Genomic DNA, 14498 nt, shown 5'->3' with positions numbered 1-14498 from the left:
TCTGCTAAAATAAACTTGATATACTTGTTTATTGAACAGCAGGATTTACGGACTGTAGCCTCCTGTTCGGCTAGATCCCAAGGCCTTTTTCGCGCCAGAGCCAGACTAGCGAAAGTCACAAATATAAATTGCGCGTACTTCATTGTCTCTAGAAGTTTCTCTAAGTAAATAGAATATTTGTTTAATAAATAATTAAGTGAGAAAGGTGCCTTGTCTTAATGTAGAAGTTAGTATATTGCTTACTTGAGACCCCAAGCCTTTATATATCACAAAGTTTCCCCGACTATATACAGCTTATATAATCAGTTTAAGGTAATATTGAGGCATTAACGTAATTATAAATTTAATGTAAATACATGTATTGATACAAGACTGACTCGTTATTACTCCACGGGCCTGACATTTTGGCTACTCGGGCCTGACTCTTACACGGGCTTGGCTTTTACTGTTTCTGATTCGCCCAAAAATTCTTGACCCGTAGGTACTTCCTTGCAAAAGCGGAGTAACTAGCTTCCCTGACAGCCCTTATAAACCGCCTTATATCTTCTATTACAGGCTTTTCGCGCACTCTTTCGAGCGTAAGTCTACTTTTTCGGAAGCCCGCGATCTATATTATTATTTTACGATAGTTGTCAGAACGAGGTAATTGTAATATAATGTAAATAGATTATACTATACTTATTTTATTGCCTAATAATTTATAATATAACTTGTATTTTCCTTTATTATTCTCGTCTAGTTCTAATTACCTCTTAGTCCCACGATAATCGTCCTTGCTATAAGCCGCTGGATTAACTAGCAGATTGGGTGCCTGCAGTAGGTCAAACAATACAAGTAAAGGCCTGGTACTTCAGGTCGAGGAGCAGTGTACAAAGTGACATGGAGCTAGAAGAAAAATTTATAACCAATGAGAAGTGGTAAAAATCAGGCCCGTGTAAGAGTCAAGCCCTGTCACAAATAGAGTAAATGGGGGCAGCATTATGTCTCACAACCTGATGTACCATAGCATTGAGTCAGCCTTTAGCTTTTCTGATCAGGGTTTTCTGGCGTCTTGTCCAAAGCAATGTGGGCCTTCCCCTCGTATTCTAGACTGGACGGTATAAGATTGCAGGTACAGAAGTCATGCAACTGCACCAGGCGGCAGTCAGACTTGACTCAACCTTAGCAATGTGGAAATAGACAGTGTAGAGTAGGTGGGGGGCCAACTCAATGCAAAATAAGTAATTCAATGCTAAATAAGTAATTCAATGCTAAATAAGTAATTCAATGCTAAATAAGTAATTCAATGCTAAATAAGTAATTCATGTAAACAAGGATTGCGCATAACGGTACGAGGCTATTTGTCCTGGCACGGCTATGCTAGCAATAGGTCATTTTGCTGCCGATTATGCATCATACGCAATGCAGCTAAGTAGAAGAGAAAGAGAAACAAGGTTTTGCCCCATTTACAAGGGGTCAATAGGACTCATTTGTCATGGCGAGGGGTAGGTTTTGTTATGCTGGTGGGCGAAAAGGCAAGTCCTCTTCAACGAGTTAACAAGGTAACTGATAGAACAGACAGCTCCTCGAGACCCAAGATGATGTCTTGTCGTGGGCATTCAACCTTGATCGCCAGGTACTATTTCTGCGCCATGGCTTCAAACTCGTTATTGTTAGATATGTACGTCCGCGAGGTCCGGGGCTAGGGGATCACTTCTGCAGTAGGGAAAAAGCCCTGAAATGACAGGCTAAAGAGGACAATCTTGCCACGCTGTTCACTAGCTCGGATGCCATCAATTGATCCGTTCGGAAGCCCGAGCCGCGCATCACCATCCCTCTGCTGTCCTTGGATTTATTAGCTCCCCAAGCAATTTGCTGAGCATCTCCAACCAACAAACGTACCGCTCACAGATTATCTCCAAGGCAGTTTGTCGCCAGCCTAGTAAAATCGCGGGTCCAACTTTTTACGCAGCGCGAGTTTCTACCACTTATCTCTATCCATCTCATCCCCTTGCCAATATGTATCACGACACCAGGCCTTCATCAGGGCGAGAGTATGTAAACTAGAGGTATAAGTGAAGTTAATTGACCAGCAGGCACATACGACCACAGCCGCCAGTAAAACTCACGATCCCGTCTGATCTCGCACGATAATCTGGCGAGCGCCGGATTAGTAGTTGGGTCGGTGACGACCAGCGAATACCCGGTGTTGTATGTTTTTTTTGCCTTACTGGACGAATCCCGTTAGTTCTTTTTTTCCCGGAAAGCCTTTTCACAATGCCTTAGGGAGTTATATACTAGCAAGTGTTTTTTTTAGATTAAATAAGTAGACGGTGTTTGCCAGGGCTCGCCTGCATAAGGTGCGGTCCGTAACATGGCATACCGTACATTACCATTTGCATTTGTAGGGGCCTCCACTTTTGGTGGCGTAACCCGTTCTGTTCAGAATACCTAAGAATTTCTTTCGATTTGATGAAGAGATATAGCCCTCCCGGTATTTTTGCACAGCAGTTATATAATAACCAGCAGCTATCTTGACTAGTTTCAGGATTAAGAATTCCTTTGCGTTGGTAATATCGGGTCACTGTAAGGCTTCTAGCTCTCAGCTCGGGCAGTTGGTGTTACACGGAAATGGCTGGTTACACAAGGGCTACGGTCACGAGACCTAGGGCAGAAGGTCCTCACCGACTTCTTGTATAAATAGACGGCTTTGGTCCCTCAAGGCCTTGAGGAAAACTAAGGACCTTTGATACCAAAGACTGTTATTAGTTGAATTGAGCTATTGCTCCAAGCCCTCTTTCCGAGCCCTTGTCACAGTTGGGGACCGCTTCTCCTGCCTATTATTTCGAGAGCGAGAACACCAAGGTCGTTTTATCCGAGAAATAAAACTGTTGCAAACAGGATACCCAATTGTTTATCAAGCCACTTTCAAGGCGAGGAAGCCGAGCATGTATCCTACTTGTCCATCAAAAAGGCCAAAAGGCCACGGGGCAAAAGATCAAGCTAGTAAAGGCAAATCTAGCAGTCAATATAGGCGTAGGGTTGGTCTATACAACATTTGATCTAATCCGCCGCTTTCTACATTTGGAACAACGATGGTTGGTTGAATGCCCAAGTAAGCATCTTCATGACGCTGTCGCGCCCGTCTGTCGGCCACACATACTGCAAGCAGATTTCTGCTTTCAGCTCGAGGGTGAAATTATTGGTGGCATTCAAATACTCACGAATCTTCTCTTCCGCAGATTTATCTCTCATTTCCAAAGCCACAATCTTGCAGCCAAGCCGCCAAAGTCGGTCAATGCCAAGGTACCACGCGGCCTACGGCGTTTAGTCTAGTTACCCATGAAATGAAAAGGAACAAAAAGGTCAAGGATGGAAATACGCGAAGTAGATCAGATATAAACACGTACCTGTGTGATTTCCATAACATGGGCCCTGTTAACCTGCATGTACTTCTGATCCCACATTCTCCGGGTGGTGGTGCGTGTGTCCCTGTGCCGCTTGCACCACTGAAAGACCTTCCGAAGGATTGATGGTGCCTTTAGCCTGGAATTCATTTTAGCAAATGATGTGGGGACGATAACGAAGTCAAGGTAGTGCACACATAAGGGAGTTGAGCTTCAGCAGCCTCTTATTCGGAGGACTTAAAGCTATACTAGAACTAGACTCTAGCTCAGACTAAATATAAATATCTTATATATCCCTTAAAAATAGGCAAGTTTTTTATCTAGGCTGTTAGCGGTTAGCTAAACAGGGAGTACAAGGTATATATAGTTTAAACTCTGGTATTACTAAAAATCCATAATATATATGTAGGGATCCGTATATCTGTGTAGTGTGTTCCAGGTATTGAACGGCAATTTATTAGCTAAGAAAGTAATAATATAGGGCAAGGTGCACGCAGTGGCCAAGTACTACCTAGGTTTCGATCGGTTGCTTTATTAGGTACCTTAGGCTGACGGAACACCAGATCTCCTCATGTGATCGATGATGCTGGGAAACGAATACATCCTTGTAATATCCGCATGGCATTTAGAACTCTGTTAATACTAGCGGCACTCTTACAATGATGGAATACGGATCTATACTGGCGTTATCTGCAGCAGCTACAGGCCCTGATAACTCCTATTTGGCATCAATGTGTCATTGCCGCTCATGATGTACAAGCGCTACCGGCACCTATTAGCCGACAAATGACATTATGAACATATTGGCCGTGCGTAGGCGTGCATGGCGCCCATTGAGATATTGAGTGATTTGCCATTTGTCGTGTTGTGTAATTGGAGTTCAACTTGACGAGCTCGGCCTCGTATGTTTACAAAATTTCCGCAGGCAAAGGGCTTGGCATTGTCGACTTGACGTATAAAACGCAGCCATTCGCTCCTGGTACCAAGGCTGCTTGCTTAATTAACATGTCCCAGTAATCTATTCTTCTCTGCTCAGCATCCATCATCTACACACCATGCGTTTCATCAACCCCATTGGCGTTGCGGCCGCCGCTGTTGCTGTGTTGGCATCACCGATTGAACCTGTGGAAAACAACACCGTCCTTCCACTGAAGCACGTCTCCTCAGTCAAGTCTGTCAAGGGTATTGTTAACAAGGGCCTGGCCCGCATTCAAAAGTTCAACGGCGTGAAGGCTCTTGAAAGCAATGATGCCAGCTCCGGTTCTGCTTCATACCCTCTGGCGGAGACTCATAACACAGGTGACTACGATCAAATGGCGCATCAAGCATCAGACCCTGGATCGTTTTCAGGCGAGAGTCCCATTGCCGTTGGACAACCTTCAAGAAGACTGATTTATTGAAGCGTCTATATGCGTTCCTGCCTTTAATATATACTTGCTGTATTTCTCAGATATTACCAACAACCCTCTCTTTTGCACGTTGTGCCTGGGCAACCAGAGCCCCTTGTTACCTTTGCGGTCTTGGAAGGTGAGAGTTGGGCGCGCAATGGCGGTCAGCTAGCACCAACAGAAGTAGAGTCCTATTGCTGGCATGTCCCGCGAGACACAGCATTAATAACTGAAGGGCGCAAGGGGCTAGCCGCTCCATGCTAGTTGCCCGAAGGCCCGAAAGGCCGAAGACCCGAATGCCCGAGTATCGAGGATCGAGGACAAAATTAAGGATCAATTTTTATGCTTCCTCGTGCTCGTACTATGGCGATATGAGAATAGTAGGGGGCCAAATGCATGTCACATCGTAGCGCACGAGTAATGATTCTGGCGTGATCAATTTACTGATGGTCGTATAATCTTCAGACGGCTTCATGCAGACAATACTTGCTAACCGCGCTAACAAAACCTCTTTGGATTTTTGGCACATATGATATTAATAATATCCAACAATTCCATCCACTCTGCTTGTTGAATTAATCAGTCCGTCTTATCCGATGCTATTTAGTCCTGAGCTGCAATAAATCCACCGGTAGCCCTCAACCAAGTTACATGTTTTGTAACGGTCCAAGCGGAGTGTATTGGCAACTAGCTAGGCGACTACTACAAGTACCTAAACGCTAAAGAAAGAGAAACAAAACAAGCAAAGAAGACTGCTCAAGAGCTCGATGCGTTGGTAATCTTGCTTGCATGTATCTCACGATGCCCCACTTGATGCCGGGCTCAAGTCCGTTATTGAGGTTAAATCGATGATTGTATCTTCTATGCATTCTTATCGGGCAGGGAGACAAAGTCTACCCTGCTAGGATGCACCGGCATAAGCTACTATTACCATAGCCGACTCTGCATTTAGCGCTGTTTTCATTTCACCCTCTCCGTCTGGTGTTCCCGGACTAATGATAGATTGACGGGCGGCCCGAAAAGTTGGGGCGCAGCACGAGTAGTTGCCATGTTGCATTGGGACCAAAATATCCGACCATCCGGTCAATGCCGGCCCGCTATGGTTAAGCGCCTAGCGCCCTACACCTCCTGTGTGACAAGGGCTCGATAGAGGGCTTGAAGCAATAGCTTAATTTAGAGATAATCTTGTAGAATGCCAAAGGTCCTTGATTTTGCAAGAGAGAAAAAGGGGGCTAGTAACTACTATGTATATATATAGGAAAAACAAGTGTACTTGGGGTCCCTTCCCAGTCAGGTATCTATTCTGTGTAAACGTGAGGTTTTTCGTCCTGATGCCCCTTTGTTCGGCTTTGTTAGCTGGGTCGAAGCCGTGTATTCTTCTGTTGGATTTCACAACGCCCTGTACATGTTGAAATTTCGCCGAGGCGACTAGCCTATTCGATGACATTGGAAGCTTTATGTAAGCAAGTTTATCTGCCTAGTCCAGGCTGGAAAATCCGAAACTCCAGGGCTTATTGCACGTAAAACCATACAAAAACCGTGGCAGTGCCGAGGACCTGCGCTACTTTGTAAAAGCCCAAAGTGCTCGGCTTTTATCAATATTCCCGTAATGTCAGGGTCGCTTGCTAGGATCTTTGCCATGCATTCTTTTCTGCGTCGTATGATCTAGACGCGAGTCATATGACGCTGTGATGCCGTCGGGGCCGTCTTGTCTGGAATCGTTTTCCGCGACCAGGACATGAGTCGAGATGAAGACAATTCACATACAATGGATTATATAATTCAAAGTCTTCATACACATGTAGGCGCGCGAGGATAAATACGCCAGGCTACCCATATAGCTTGTTTTATTTCTATACATCTTCAGCAAATACTACCTCGTGCTGTCTTATTCCTTTTTATTCTACAAGCCCATCTTTGGCAATCTATCTCCTTTAAAATGGTACCCAAGGCTGCTGTTACACTAGTTGTCGCGTTTTCTGCTGTCTTAGCAGCAGCAGCGGCAACTACTAATAAAAGAATTATTGGCGGAGAAGTGGCCAAGGAAGGCGACTTTCCATTTATTGTCCGTTTACAATATGGCGACGATACTTCGATATTATGTGGAGGAACTTTACTAGACAGCATAACAGTTCTTACGGCTGCTCATTGTAATCTCAAAGATATTACCAGCGTGAGAGCAGGGAGCCTGGTAAATATATCCTCTTCATATATTTTATTAGGCTACGCGGTTAGCTATCATGGCGTCTAATCACTTATGTGGCTAATAAAACGTCAATACGTATAAAGAGCTAATAATTATACAGGATAAAGACACAGGAGGAGTAGTGGCACAAGTTGGATCCCGATTGAGGCACCCGGATTACGTGCTTAACGGGCACCATAATGATATTGCTATCTTGAAATTATCAACTCCGATTCAAGCGAGCCAGACAATTGGCTACGCAAAGCTACCAGCGAGCGGCTTAAACCCAGTAATTGGTTCTACCGCAGTAGCTGCAGGCTGGTAAGTGCCATGAAGGGTATACTCAGACAAGACGCTAACTAATAGGCAAGGGGGTCAACGGTAGAATTACTTGGAACTGTATCCGACAAACTTCGCAGGGTCACTCTTCCTGTTGACGCTCCCGATGAGTGTTTTGACTTGGAGATTGATGCAGGTAAAGGATTTCAAAACCATCTAGATACAAGAGTGTGCGCTGGTGAACGGGGCAAGGATACAGGCCGAGGGGATAGCGGTGGTCCTCTTATTGACCAGGAAACGAGACAATTAATCGGTGTCACGTCGTCTGTTCCTCTTGGTGCTCAATATGGCCGCGGCTTTTATACTAGGGTTAGCAGCTTTATCCCGTGGATTAACCAAAATCTTGGGGACTCGGGGATTGATCCGCGCCGTGTAACGGGCTATATGTAGGCCCGAAAATGGCTCGGCTGCGCTCCTGCCTCCATCGACAAGCTGCCAATGGCCAACAAGCGAGATTAGTAGCAGCGAGCTCCTCCAGCTCTTTTCTCCTTCTTTCTTCTCTTCTTTAGCTTTTGGTATTCGGTAGAATTACCTCGAGCGCTTGTGTCGTTGTTTCCTCTCTTCTTTAGCTTTAGGTATTTGTTAGAATTACCTAGTCAGTTATCAATACACTCGCTAGACCGTTACACGCGGCACTACTGCTTGTTTATATCGTGGTTGTATAGTTGTGTAACTATAATTGGGGTTTAGCTAGCGCCCCTCGAGTCCGGATTTCACAGCCGTGTTCCAAGGCAACTGCCGGCGTATTCAAGGACACAGAATTCGCAGCGAAACAGTTTCTCCCTTATAGTTCCTGTACAGGTTAATATCAATACTTGACTCACAATCATCCCCATGTTTATTTAGTACCGAATACCATGTAGCCAATATCAGGTTTACCATTACTGTCTTGGCTATCCTTGCTGTATCGGCGACAGGCCAGGCTCCATATAAGTCTACTGGGGACCAGGGGTCAAAGGGGATAGTCTCCCATTATGGAAATATCACACTCGTTATCGACACGTTTATTCACAGATGGATGTTAATTGGACATGTAACCGAGACATCACTCTTTGTCGTAAATGAATAAACCCTCTTCTGGAAATTTTCTTCTGCTAAGTGTGTGAAAAATAGTAGTAGGGCCAGAGTGAAGTAAAACGAGTAATCTATTTCGGAAGCAAACGCACAAGCGAACACAAGGCACACCTTGCCAGAAATTGGTAGTGCTGCCTACAGCCTATATAGAAAGACAGTGGGGAAAAACCATTCCGAGGATTGGGTTACAAGGGGAGAGACTTTTGCTACAAGAACACAGCCTCTGCCAGGTCACAAAGTTGGGAAAACTCAAAAGTCACCACATCTCCACGGCACAATATTCTTGGCTTCCACCTACTCTCAAGCCAATTTATGAATAATAAAAACGGTATTCGGGCCGTAACTACGCATGCTCTCACGATTTGATACCATGCACTTGATGTTTCTAAAGCCAAGGTCTCAAAGATGTTTACTCCACACGGTTTCTGGAGGGCGCGGACAGTTTCCACTAGCAGCTCTGCACGGGAGCCATCAGTGTTTCTGCATTCATCAAGTGCGTTAATGACGATGAAGACTTTCGAATACAAAGAGACCACCGCATCGAGAGCACTTGAAAGTTGGCCAACAGACGGCCGCATATGCTCGGCCCTCAGGCAGTTGTAGAGAGACTTGACGCATTCCGGTACAGAGCGTCGGCGTTCCGCCAGCTGCTTTAATAAGCATTCAAGGAGGCTGTTCAGTTGCTGTTCATTTTGTCGATTGTAGTTGCAGTAGAGGTAGGCAACGCCAATATTCCTGTCACTCTGGGAGCGAGTAGTGAGATGCTCGACCACAACGGATGTGAGGATTGTCTTTCCTGCCCCGGGGGCTCCCGTACAAAAAAGCGTCTGCTTACTGGTTTTCAGCCACGTCTGGAATTTCCCAGACTCCAAAATCCATTGGCCCGTTCCTGGTTGCCGCTTGTTTGCAATGTCGCTGTGGTAACTGCCGTGGTCGATTTTTGTGATCCAGTTGAGAATCGTTTCATCTGCCTGATCACGATTCTGACATATGAGGTCATCAACACCTCTCGACATGTGCATGACGTGACCTTGAATGCCGGCGAGGACTATAGCCAGTCGGGTACAAGTTAATACACATGGCAGCAGAGCATACCAAGACACGACTGGCCAAGCTAGGAAGCTAAACGGGGAAAAGTTGCAAGCCTAAGCAAGTATAGCTACTCACGTTCCTCCATCTTGCCGGCCCATGATGGGGCTCCATAGACCTTTTGTGGTTTAAGGATATAGAGAAGCTCTCGTGCATATGCCGCCGCTGCGAGGGCTGCGTAGTTGTGCCATTCATCATTTTTGTGGGAATCCGAGTAATCGCAAATTCCTCGAATCACTAGGCAGGGAAAGCTGTTCATCAAACCAGCAGCCTCCATCTCAAAGCACAGGACATTCAGGGCTGGATCCTGGGCGTATTCGTCCCTGTCTTTGGCATTCTTCATGACCGAGTTGGCGGACGCAATAGTGCCATAGTGAACGGTGACGACGCGGTTGCTCGAGCGTGGTGGTCGTTGCACCACCTCACACGTCTCACACTTCGAACAGTCCTCTCCACCCTGGTGAGGGTAGTCGGCACGGTATAATCGATCGTCAGCCGGGCGTTGGTAGTCGGGCTCCTCGTCCATCCGCTTGACATGCTGGGCAATTCTGTCAGGCTTCCTCGAATCGTTGTGACGCCGTCGCATCTCTGGGAGAACCCCAAGCACCACCTGCGGAGGACCATTAAGCTGCCCGCTCTGTTCGAATCGCCCGCCCGGCAGGCGCTTCCCGAGATCATATTGCACAACACCCCCCAATTTGCCCTGCGGCTGACTCACCACAACATCGCCCAGTCGAATGTCCTTTCCCGCGGTAGGGGCGCCCCCTCCTATGCCAACCATCAGCGCCAACCTCAACTTGGGGAAGGAGCGGGACCATATCTCTAGTCACACTGGCGGCCGAGTTGGTGCCATACTGGCCGCCCGGCAGGCATCCCAAGATTACATTATGCCCACTGATACGACCATACACGTAGCTGTTGTTGTCGTTGACTTCAGCCGTATCTGGGCCGTCGAATTCGGCATCAAGCATTCGAGCCGCAGCATCATATTCTTCCTGCAAGGCACAAATCCAGCCGATGGTATAATCCTCGATGGACGGGTTTGACATTGTGGATAAGCGTCGACTTTATTGGTACTAGCAGAGTAAAGAACCTGATTATAAAAGTTCCACGTCTCCCGGGGAGAAAAGTATGCTCGTTGCAATACTAGAGAGTCCAGGTGAAAAGGGCACAAAGGCCAGCTGGGTTCAGCGATTCGTTTGTGATTAATACCCAACTCCGCCAAAGAACACCTGAGAACAGGGGACTGTGTTTTTAGACGCAGCCTGCCAAATCGGCCAAGGTTGGGCATCAACAATGGAATATGGAGTGCTGCTGCGTGAAGATGGCAGATGTACTACCGCACGACGCTTAGGAGCGGAGCACCTGTTACAGCAGATGTGGAATACTAGCCGTTATCAGAAGCAACGAGGCTGGCCGATCAGACCGTCGAACAAACCAACGGCCCAAATGTCGTAGATTGCGGGGGAGGGGTGAGGAAGACGACATGTCAAGGGTCTCGCATGTCGGCTGTCATCAGACTCGTCACCACTCGCATACCTTCGTCGTTGTGCTCCCTTTCTGATGTGAGGCTGCAGGCATAGAGAAAGAACGGAAGCTCTAGACATACAAAGTGTGAGATTTTGTAAAACTGAGCTGCATCGGTCCTAAACAGGGCAGGTCGGGACGCCTTCGATTGCAGGGAGAAGCAACCTAATGGCAGCTGTGAAGGCTCAATGAGATGGTCAGTTGGGCATTACACGGCCAATCTGCCGTTAAGTTAACTGCAATATTAGGTAGATACAAATCTGCGCGGGCACCAAGTTCTTAGGTGTATAACTACGACGTTGTGCGGAGATATTTTAACCCGGCTATTAATATTGCATCACCAGGGCGGCACGGAACGTCCCGAACCCGCTCATGCTCCACAGTGACGATCCCCTCCGGATAGAACAATTCATGTTGGCTTTGGCTACTCTTAATTATATGTAGGGCCCCTGCATTTCAACACGTCAAGTAGCATCAGGCCGTGCCAACCACGCACGCTGCTTTGATGCTGCCCCTCCTTTTCTCTCATTCTCATCTCAACCTTGGCCTCCGCTTCATCGATTGGTTTGATACCGATACCCTCTGCTAATATTCAGCACACTAACCGCAGAAATAGCTGTCGTGCCATACAGTATACCATACGGCCAACGGAGTACTTAGTACACATAGTCCGTTAGGGCTCCTGCGTGGTCACGCGTTCAGTCCGTGTAACCATATGGTCCTTTCTCGATGAAGCCCGGCCCCTTTGTTGGGCTTCGTTGTTGGGTCCTAACCGTGTAACATTACACAACACAGTAATTTCGCCAATAGGACAACATTCGCTGCTTCAAGGTTCACTTGAGATGAAGTTCATGCCTTTGAGACCACTGGCTATGGCCAGATCCAGCTACAAAAGCTAGAAGCCGAGCGCGGCTATGAAAAAGCGTCTGCAACTATGAAGGCACGTACCGCATCAAGCAGCCTTTATCCACCGTCTTCAAAGTCTAATACCGGTATGAAATACGAGTCAAATTCCAGCCATCGGGGCATCTTGTAATACCTTTGCTTCCCATTCGTTGTTTGGAAGTATTGTCTTGCACTATAGACAGAAAATAAACCACCAAAGATAGCCGGCAAGTACATAGGCAGACGTACTGTACTGTACACTGTTGCGTCTTCGTCGTTTTCCAGCGTGATGTGTAATGTGTAATGTGCATGCAAAGTGCGGATACATGTTCCTGCGGGCTTTATCAAGGTTTATCGGCACACAGCAGGTATTAACGACTGGCCCCCAAATACATAAAAGTGGCCAAAACGAATGAAATGCCTAGCATCGCGTCTATACAGATAAGTAGTGACACACATTGGTGGGGTGACGTTGTTGAACCCGGACACCATTCTTACAGCCGCCCATTGCACTCCAACCCTTTCGGTATTCCGAGCCCGTCTAGGATCTCCGGTACGTTTTGCCTTACCTATAGACCTATATTTTGTGTTTGGGAGCAAACAAACCACGTCAAAGTGACAGCTAACAACACTATAGAACTGGCTCCCTAGTCAGCGTGGTATCTGTCCAACCTCACCCCGACTACAACCCTTGCAACTCGGACATCGACACTATTGTCTGGAAAGTAGGCCCAGAGCAGGACGACGACTCGGCCGTCGACAAACCCACGCTGACTGTAGCTGGTTGGCACGAATCCGCTACTGAGAAGCCAGTCTTGTCACACACATTTTTCCATTCAGTCCAGGGGAAAGCTGACTTCAGGGAACACCGACTATACCGAGCTATTGCGCAAAGTATCGGTTCCGGTTGTAGTCCGCGACGCCAGCGCAAGAGCACTCTCGGACAACGTCGCTGTTCATAGACTAGGGACAAGTGACATTGCTTTGGCATAGAAAATGGTCAGATCCGCAGTGACCACATGGCCAGACGTGGCGGTGCAAGGCCAGCCCATCAAAGTACATCCAGATAGACGGGGTAAATCCAACAAGGCCCAACTCTCTCAGCCCCGTGACCCTTATTATTCGGTGGCCTCCGATATGTAGAAGGCAGTATCGGTAACAGCTTCACATCCCGTCCGACAGCACACAGCACACCAGCCAGTCCTGCTTCATAGAACAATCAACGCTAGATACCACTCTTCTGCGCTTCCAAGAGACAACAATTCAAGCACCCATTCCTACCCCGTGCTCAAAAACCAATCCCGTAGTCCAATCGAGTCCGCGTCCAGCCCACGTAATTCGTAAAAGTCATGACCGCCAAAAAAAAACCATCAAGCACCGCGCATCAACCCAGCGGCAAACGCCTCAACACTCTCCGTCATCAGATCCAGCACGCCGTCCTCGCCCCAAAAGTGCCCGGCGGAAGCGACTTCGCGAGCGGCAAACAGCGACCCCTGCCCCCCCAGCCTGGCCACCCACGCGCGCAGCCTAGCCACCGGCACAAAGACGTCGCGGTCGCCAAAGACGGCCAGCGTCGCATTCTCCACGAGCTTCCTCTCCCCGGCGTCGACGTCGCGGCGCCGCCCCGCGCGCGGCCACGGCAGCAGCGCCATGGTCGCCAGGTGCGTGACGACCCCCTGCAGCGGCGACACGAGCAGGTACGCCGGGCGCGGGCGCAGCAGGCCCTCGACGGCGGGCAGCGTCTCCGCGGGAGGTTCTTCGCCGCCGCCGCCGCCGCGATGAGAGCTCGCGGACCGCCTGGCCATGCGGCGCACGCCCCTGCGCAGCCGGTCCTCGGCGTCGTCGAGCGAGAAGCTCCTCCGGCCGGCGTGGAAGCTGTCGCGGCTCTTGCGCCCCTCGTCGCCGCCTACGCGCACCGCCGCGGGGCGTCTGGCGGAGCGCGCGCTGCCCAGGACCAGGTTCTGCTGCTCGGCGAGGTGCTGCGCGCGGAGGCGGACCTGCGCGGCGTGCGAGTCGGCGCGCGGGCGGGCAAACGGCTCCAGGAGCCGGTCCAGCGGCGGCATCTGCGCCGTCACCATGGCGCCGTACGAGTAGCCGCCCATCAGGAGGATGGGGCGTTGTCGCCTCGGGGCCCCGTCGGCGAAGGGGTCGAGAAAGTGGGCGTAGTGCACCGTGAAGCCCACGACGCTCGCGTAGTCGTCTCGCTCTGGCCGCGCCGTCCACGACGTCCGGCCGGCGGAGTGGCCTGCGCCTCTGCTTCAGGAGTCAGCGACCTTCTGGGTTCTTTGAAGGGGTCTGTCGTTGCCCGTACCTAAAGTTAAAGGTGGCCACGAGATAGCCCGTCCGCAGCAGGGCCGCGGCCACACTGTCCAGCGTCGGATCGTCGTAGCACCCGCCCATGGGCGCGTAGGGGTGCGCAACCACGGCCGCGTGTCTCTCCCACGGCGGCGCGCGAGGGTTGGCCGCGGCCAGCGACGCCGGGTGGTAGACGCGACAGTCGAGCACGGTGCCGTCGTGCAGGCTGGGGATGGTGAAGCTCAACGCCGGCTCGGGAAGCATCTTGCGGGGCCCTTTTATCTGTACCCGTGTTGCATTTTGGACCTTGGAGTGTCGGACGGCTTCTCC

The 14498-nt window shown here is 49.2% G+C and overlaps 5 protein-coding genes and 1 non-coding gene across 6 annotated transcripts; 2 read left to right on the top strand and 4 right to left on the bottom strand.

Annotated features, from left to right (window-relative positions):
- Positions 1–2081: 2081 nt before the first annotated feature.
- Positions 2082–2197, bottom strand: G6M90_rRNA00000005. Its single transcript, XR_010715676.1, has one exon. It is a non-coding gene; the product is annotated as a 5S ribosomal RNA (ribosomal RNA).
- Positions 2198–3057: 860 nt separating this feature from the next.
- On the bottom strand, positions 3058–3536 carry scon-3_1 (E3 ubiquitin ligase complex SCF subunit scon-3; the record flags this gene model as incomplete). Its single annotated transcript, XM_066131491.1, has 2 exons — positions 3058–3297; positions 3390–3536. 2 exons carry the CDS (start codon positions 3534–3536, stop codon positions 3058–3060), a joined length of 387 nt encoding a protein of 128 aa, XP_065987607.1.
- A 905-nt stretch (positions 3537–4441) lies between these two features.
- G6M90_00g095010 (uncharacterized protein) lies at positions 4442–4786 on the top strand (the record flags this gene model as incomplete). The annotated part of the gene is made up of 1 exon (XM_014685375.1): positions 4442–4786. The coding sequence occupies one exon, from the start codon at positions 4442–4444 to the stop codon at positions 4784–4786; it is 345 nt and encodes a 114-aa protein (XP_014540861.1).
- A 1927-nt stretch (positions 4787–6713) lies between these two features.
- Positions 6714–7688, top strand: TRYP_13 (Trypsin; the record flags this gene model as incomplete). Its single annotated transcript, XM_066131490.1, has 3 exons — positions 6714–6965; positions 7081–7280; positions 7331–7688. 3 exons carry the CDS (start codon positions 6714–6716, stop codon positions 7686–7688), a joined length of 810 nt encoding a protein of 269 aa, XP_065987631.1.
- Positions 7689–8621: 933 nt separating this feature from the next.
- On the bottom strand, positions 8622–10510 carry G6M90_00g094990 (uncharacterized protein; the record flags this gene model as incomplete). Its single annotated transcript, XM_014685374.1, has 4 exons — positions 8622–8666; positions 8732–9420; positions 9540–10229; positions 10294–10510. 4 exons carry the CDS (start codon positions 10508–10510, stop codon positions 8622–8624), a joined length of 1641 nt encoding a protein of 546 aa, XP_014540860.1.
- Positions 10511–13243: 2733 nt separating this feature from the next.
- On the bottom strand, positions 13244–14432 carry G6M90_00g094980 (uncharacterized protein; the record flags this gene model as incomplete). Its single annotated transcript, XM_066131489.1, has 2 exons — positions 13244–14126; positions 14185–14432. 2 exons carry the CDS (start codon positions 14430–14432, stop codon positions 13244–13246), a joined length of 1131 nt encoding a protein of 376 aa, XP_065987777.1.
- Positions 14433–14498: the final 66 nt, after the last annotated feature.

The sequence above is a fragment of the Metarhizium brunneum genome, chromosome 6 (assembly GCF_013426205.1).
Source record: "Metarhizium brunneum chromosome 6, complete sequence".
Lineage (NCBI taxonomy): Eukaryota > Fungi > Ascomycota > Sordariomycetes > Hypocreales > Clavicipitaceae > Metarhizium > Metarhizium brunneum.
Note: the sequence above shows the minus strand (reverse complement) of the source record. Positions and strands in the feature narration are given on the sequence as shown.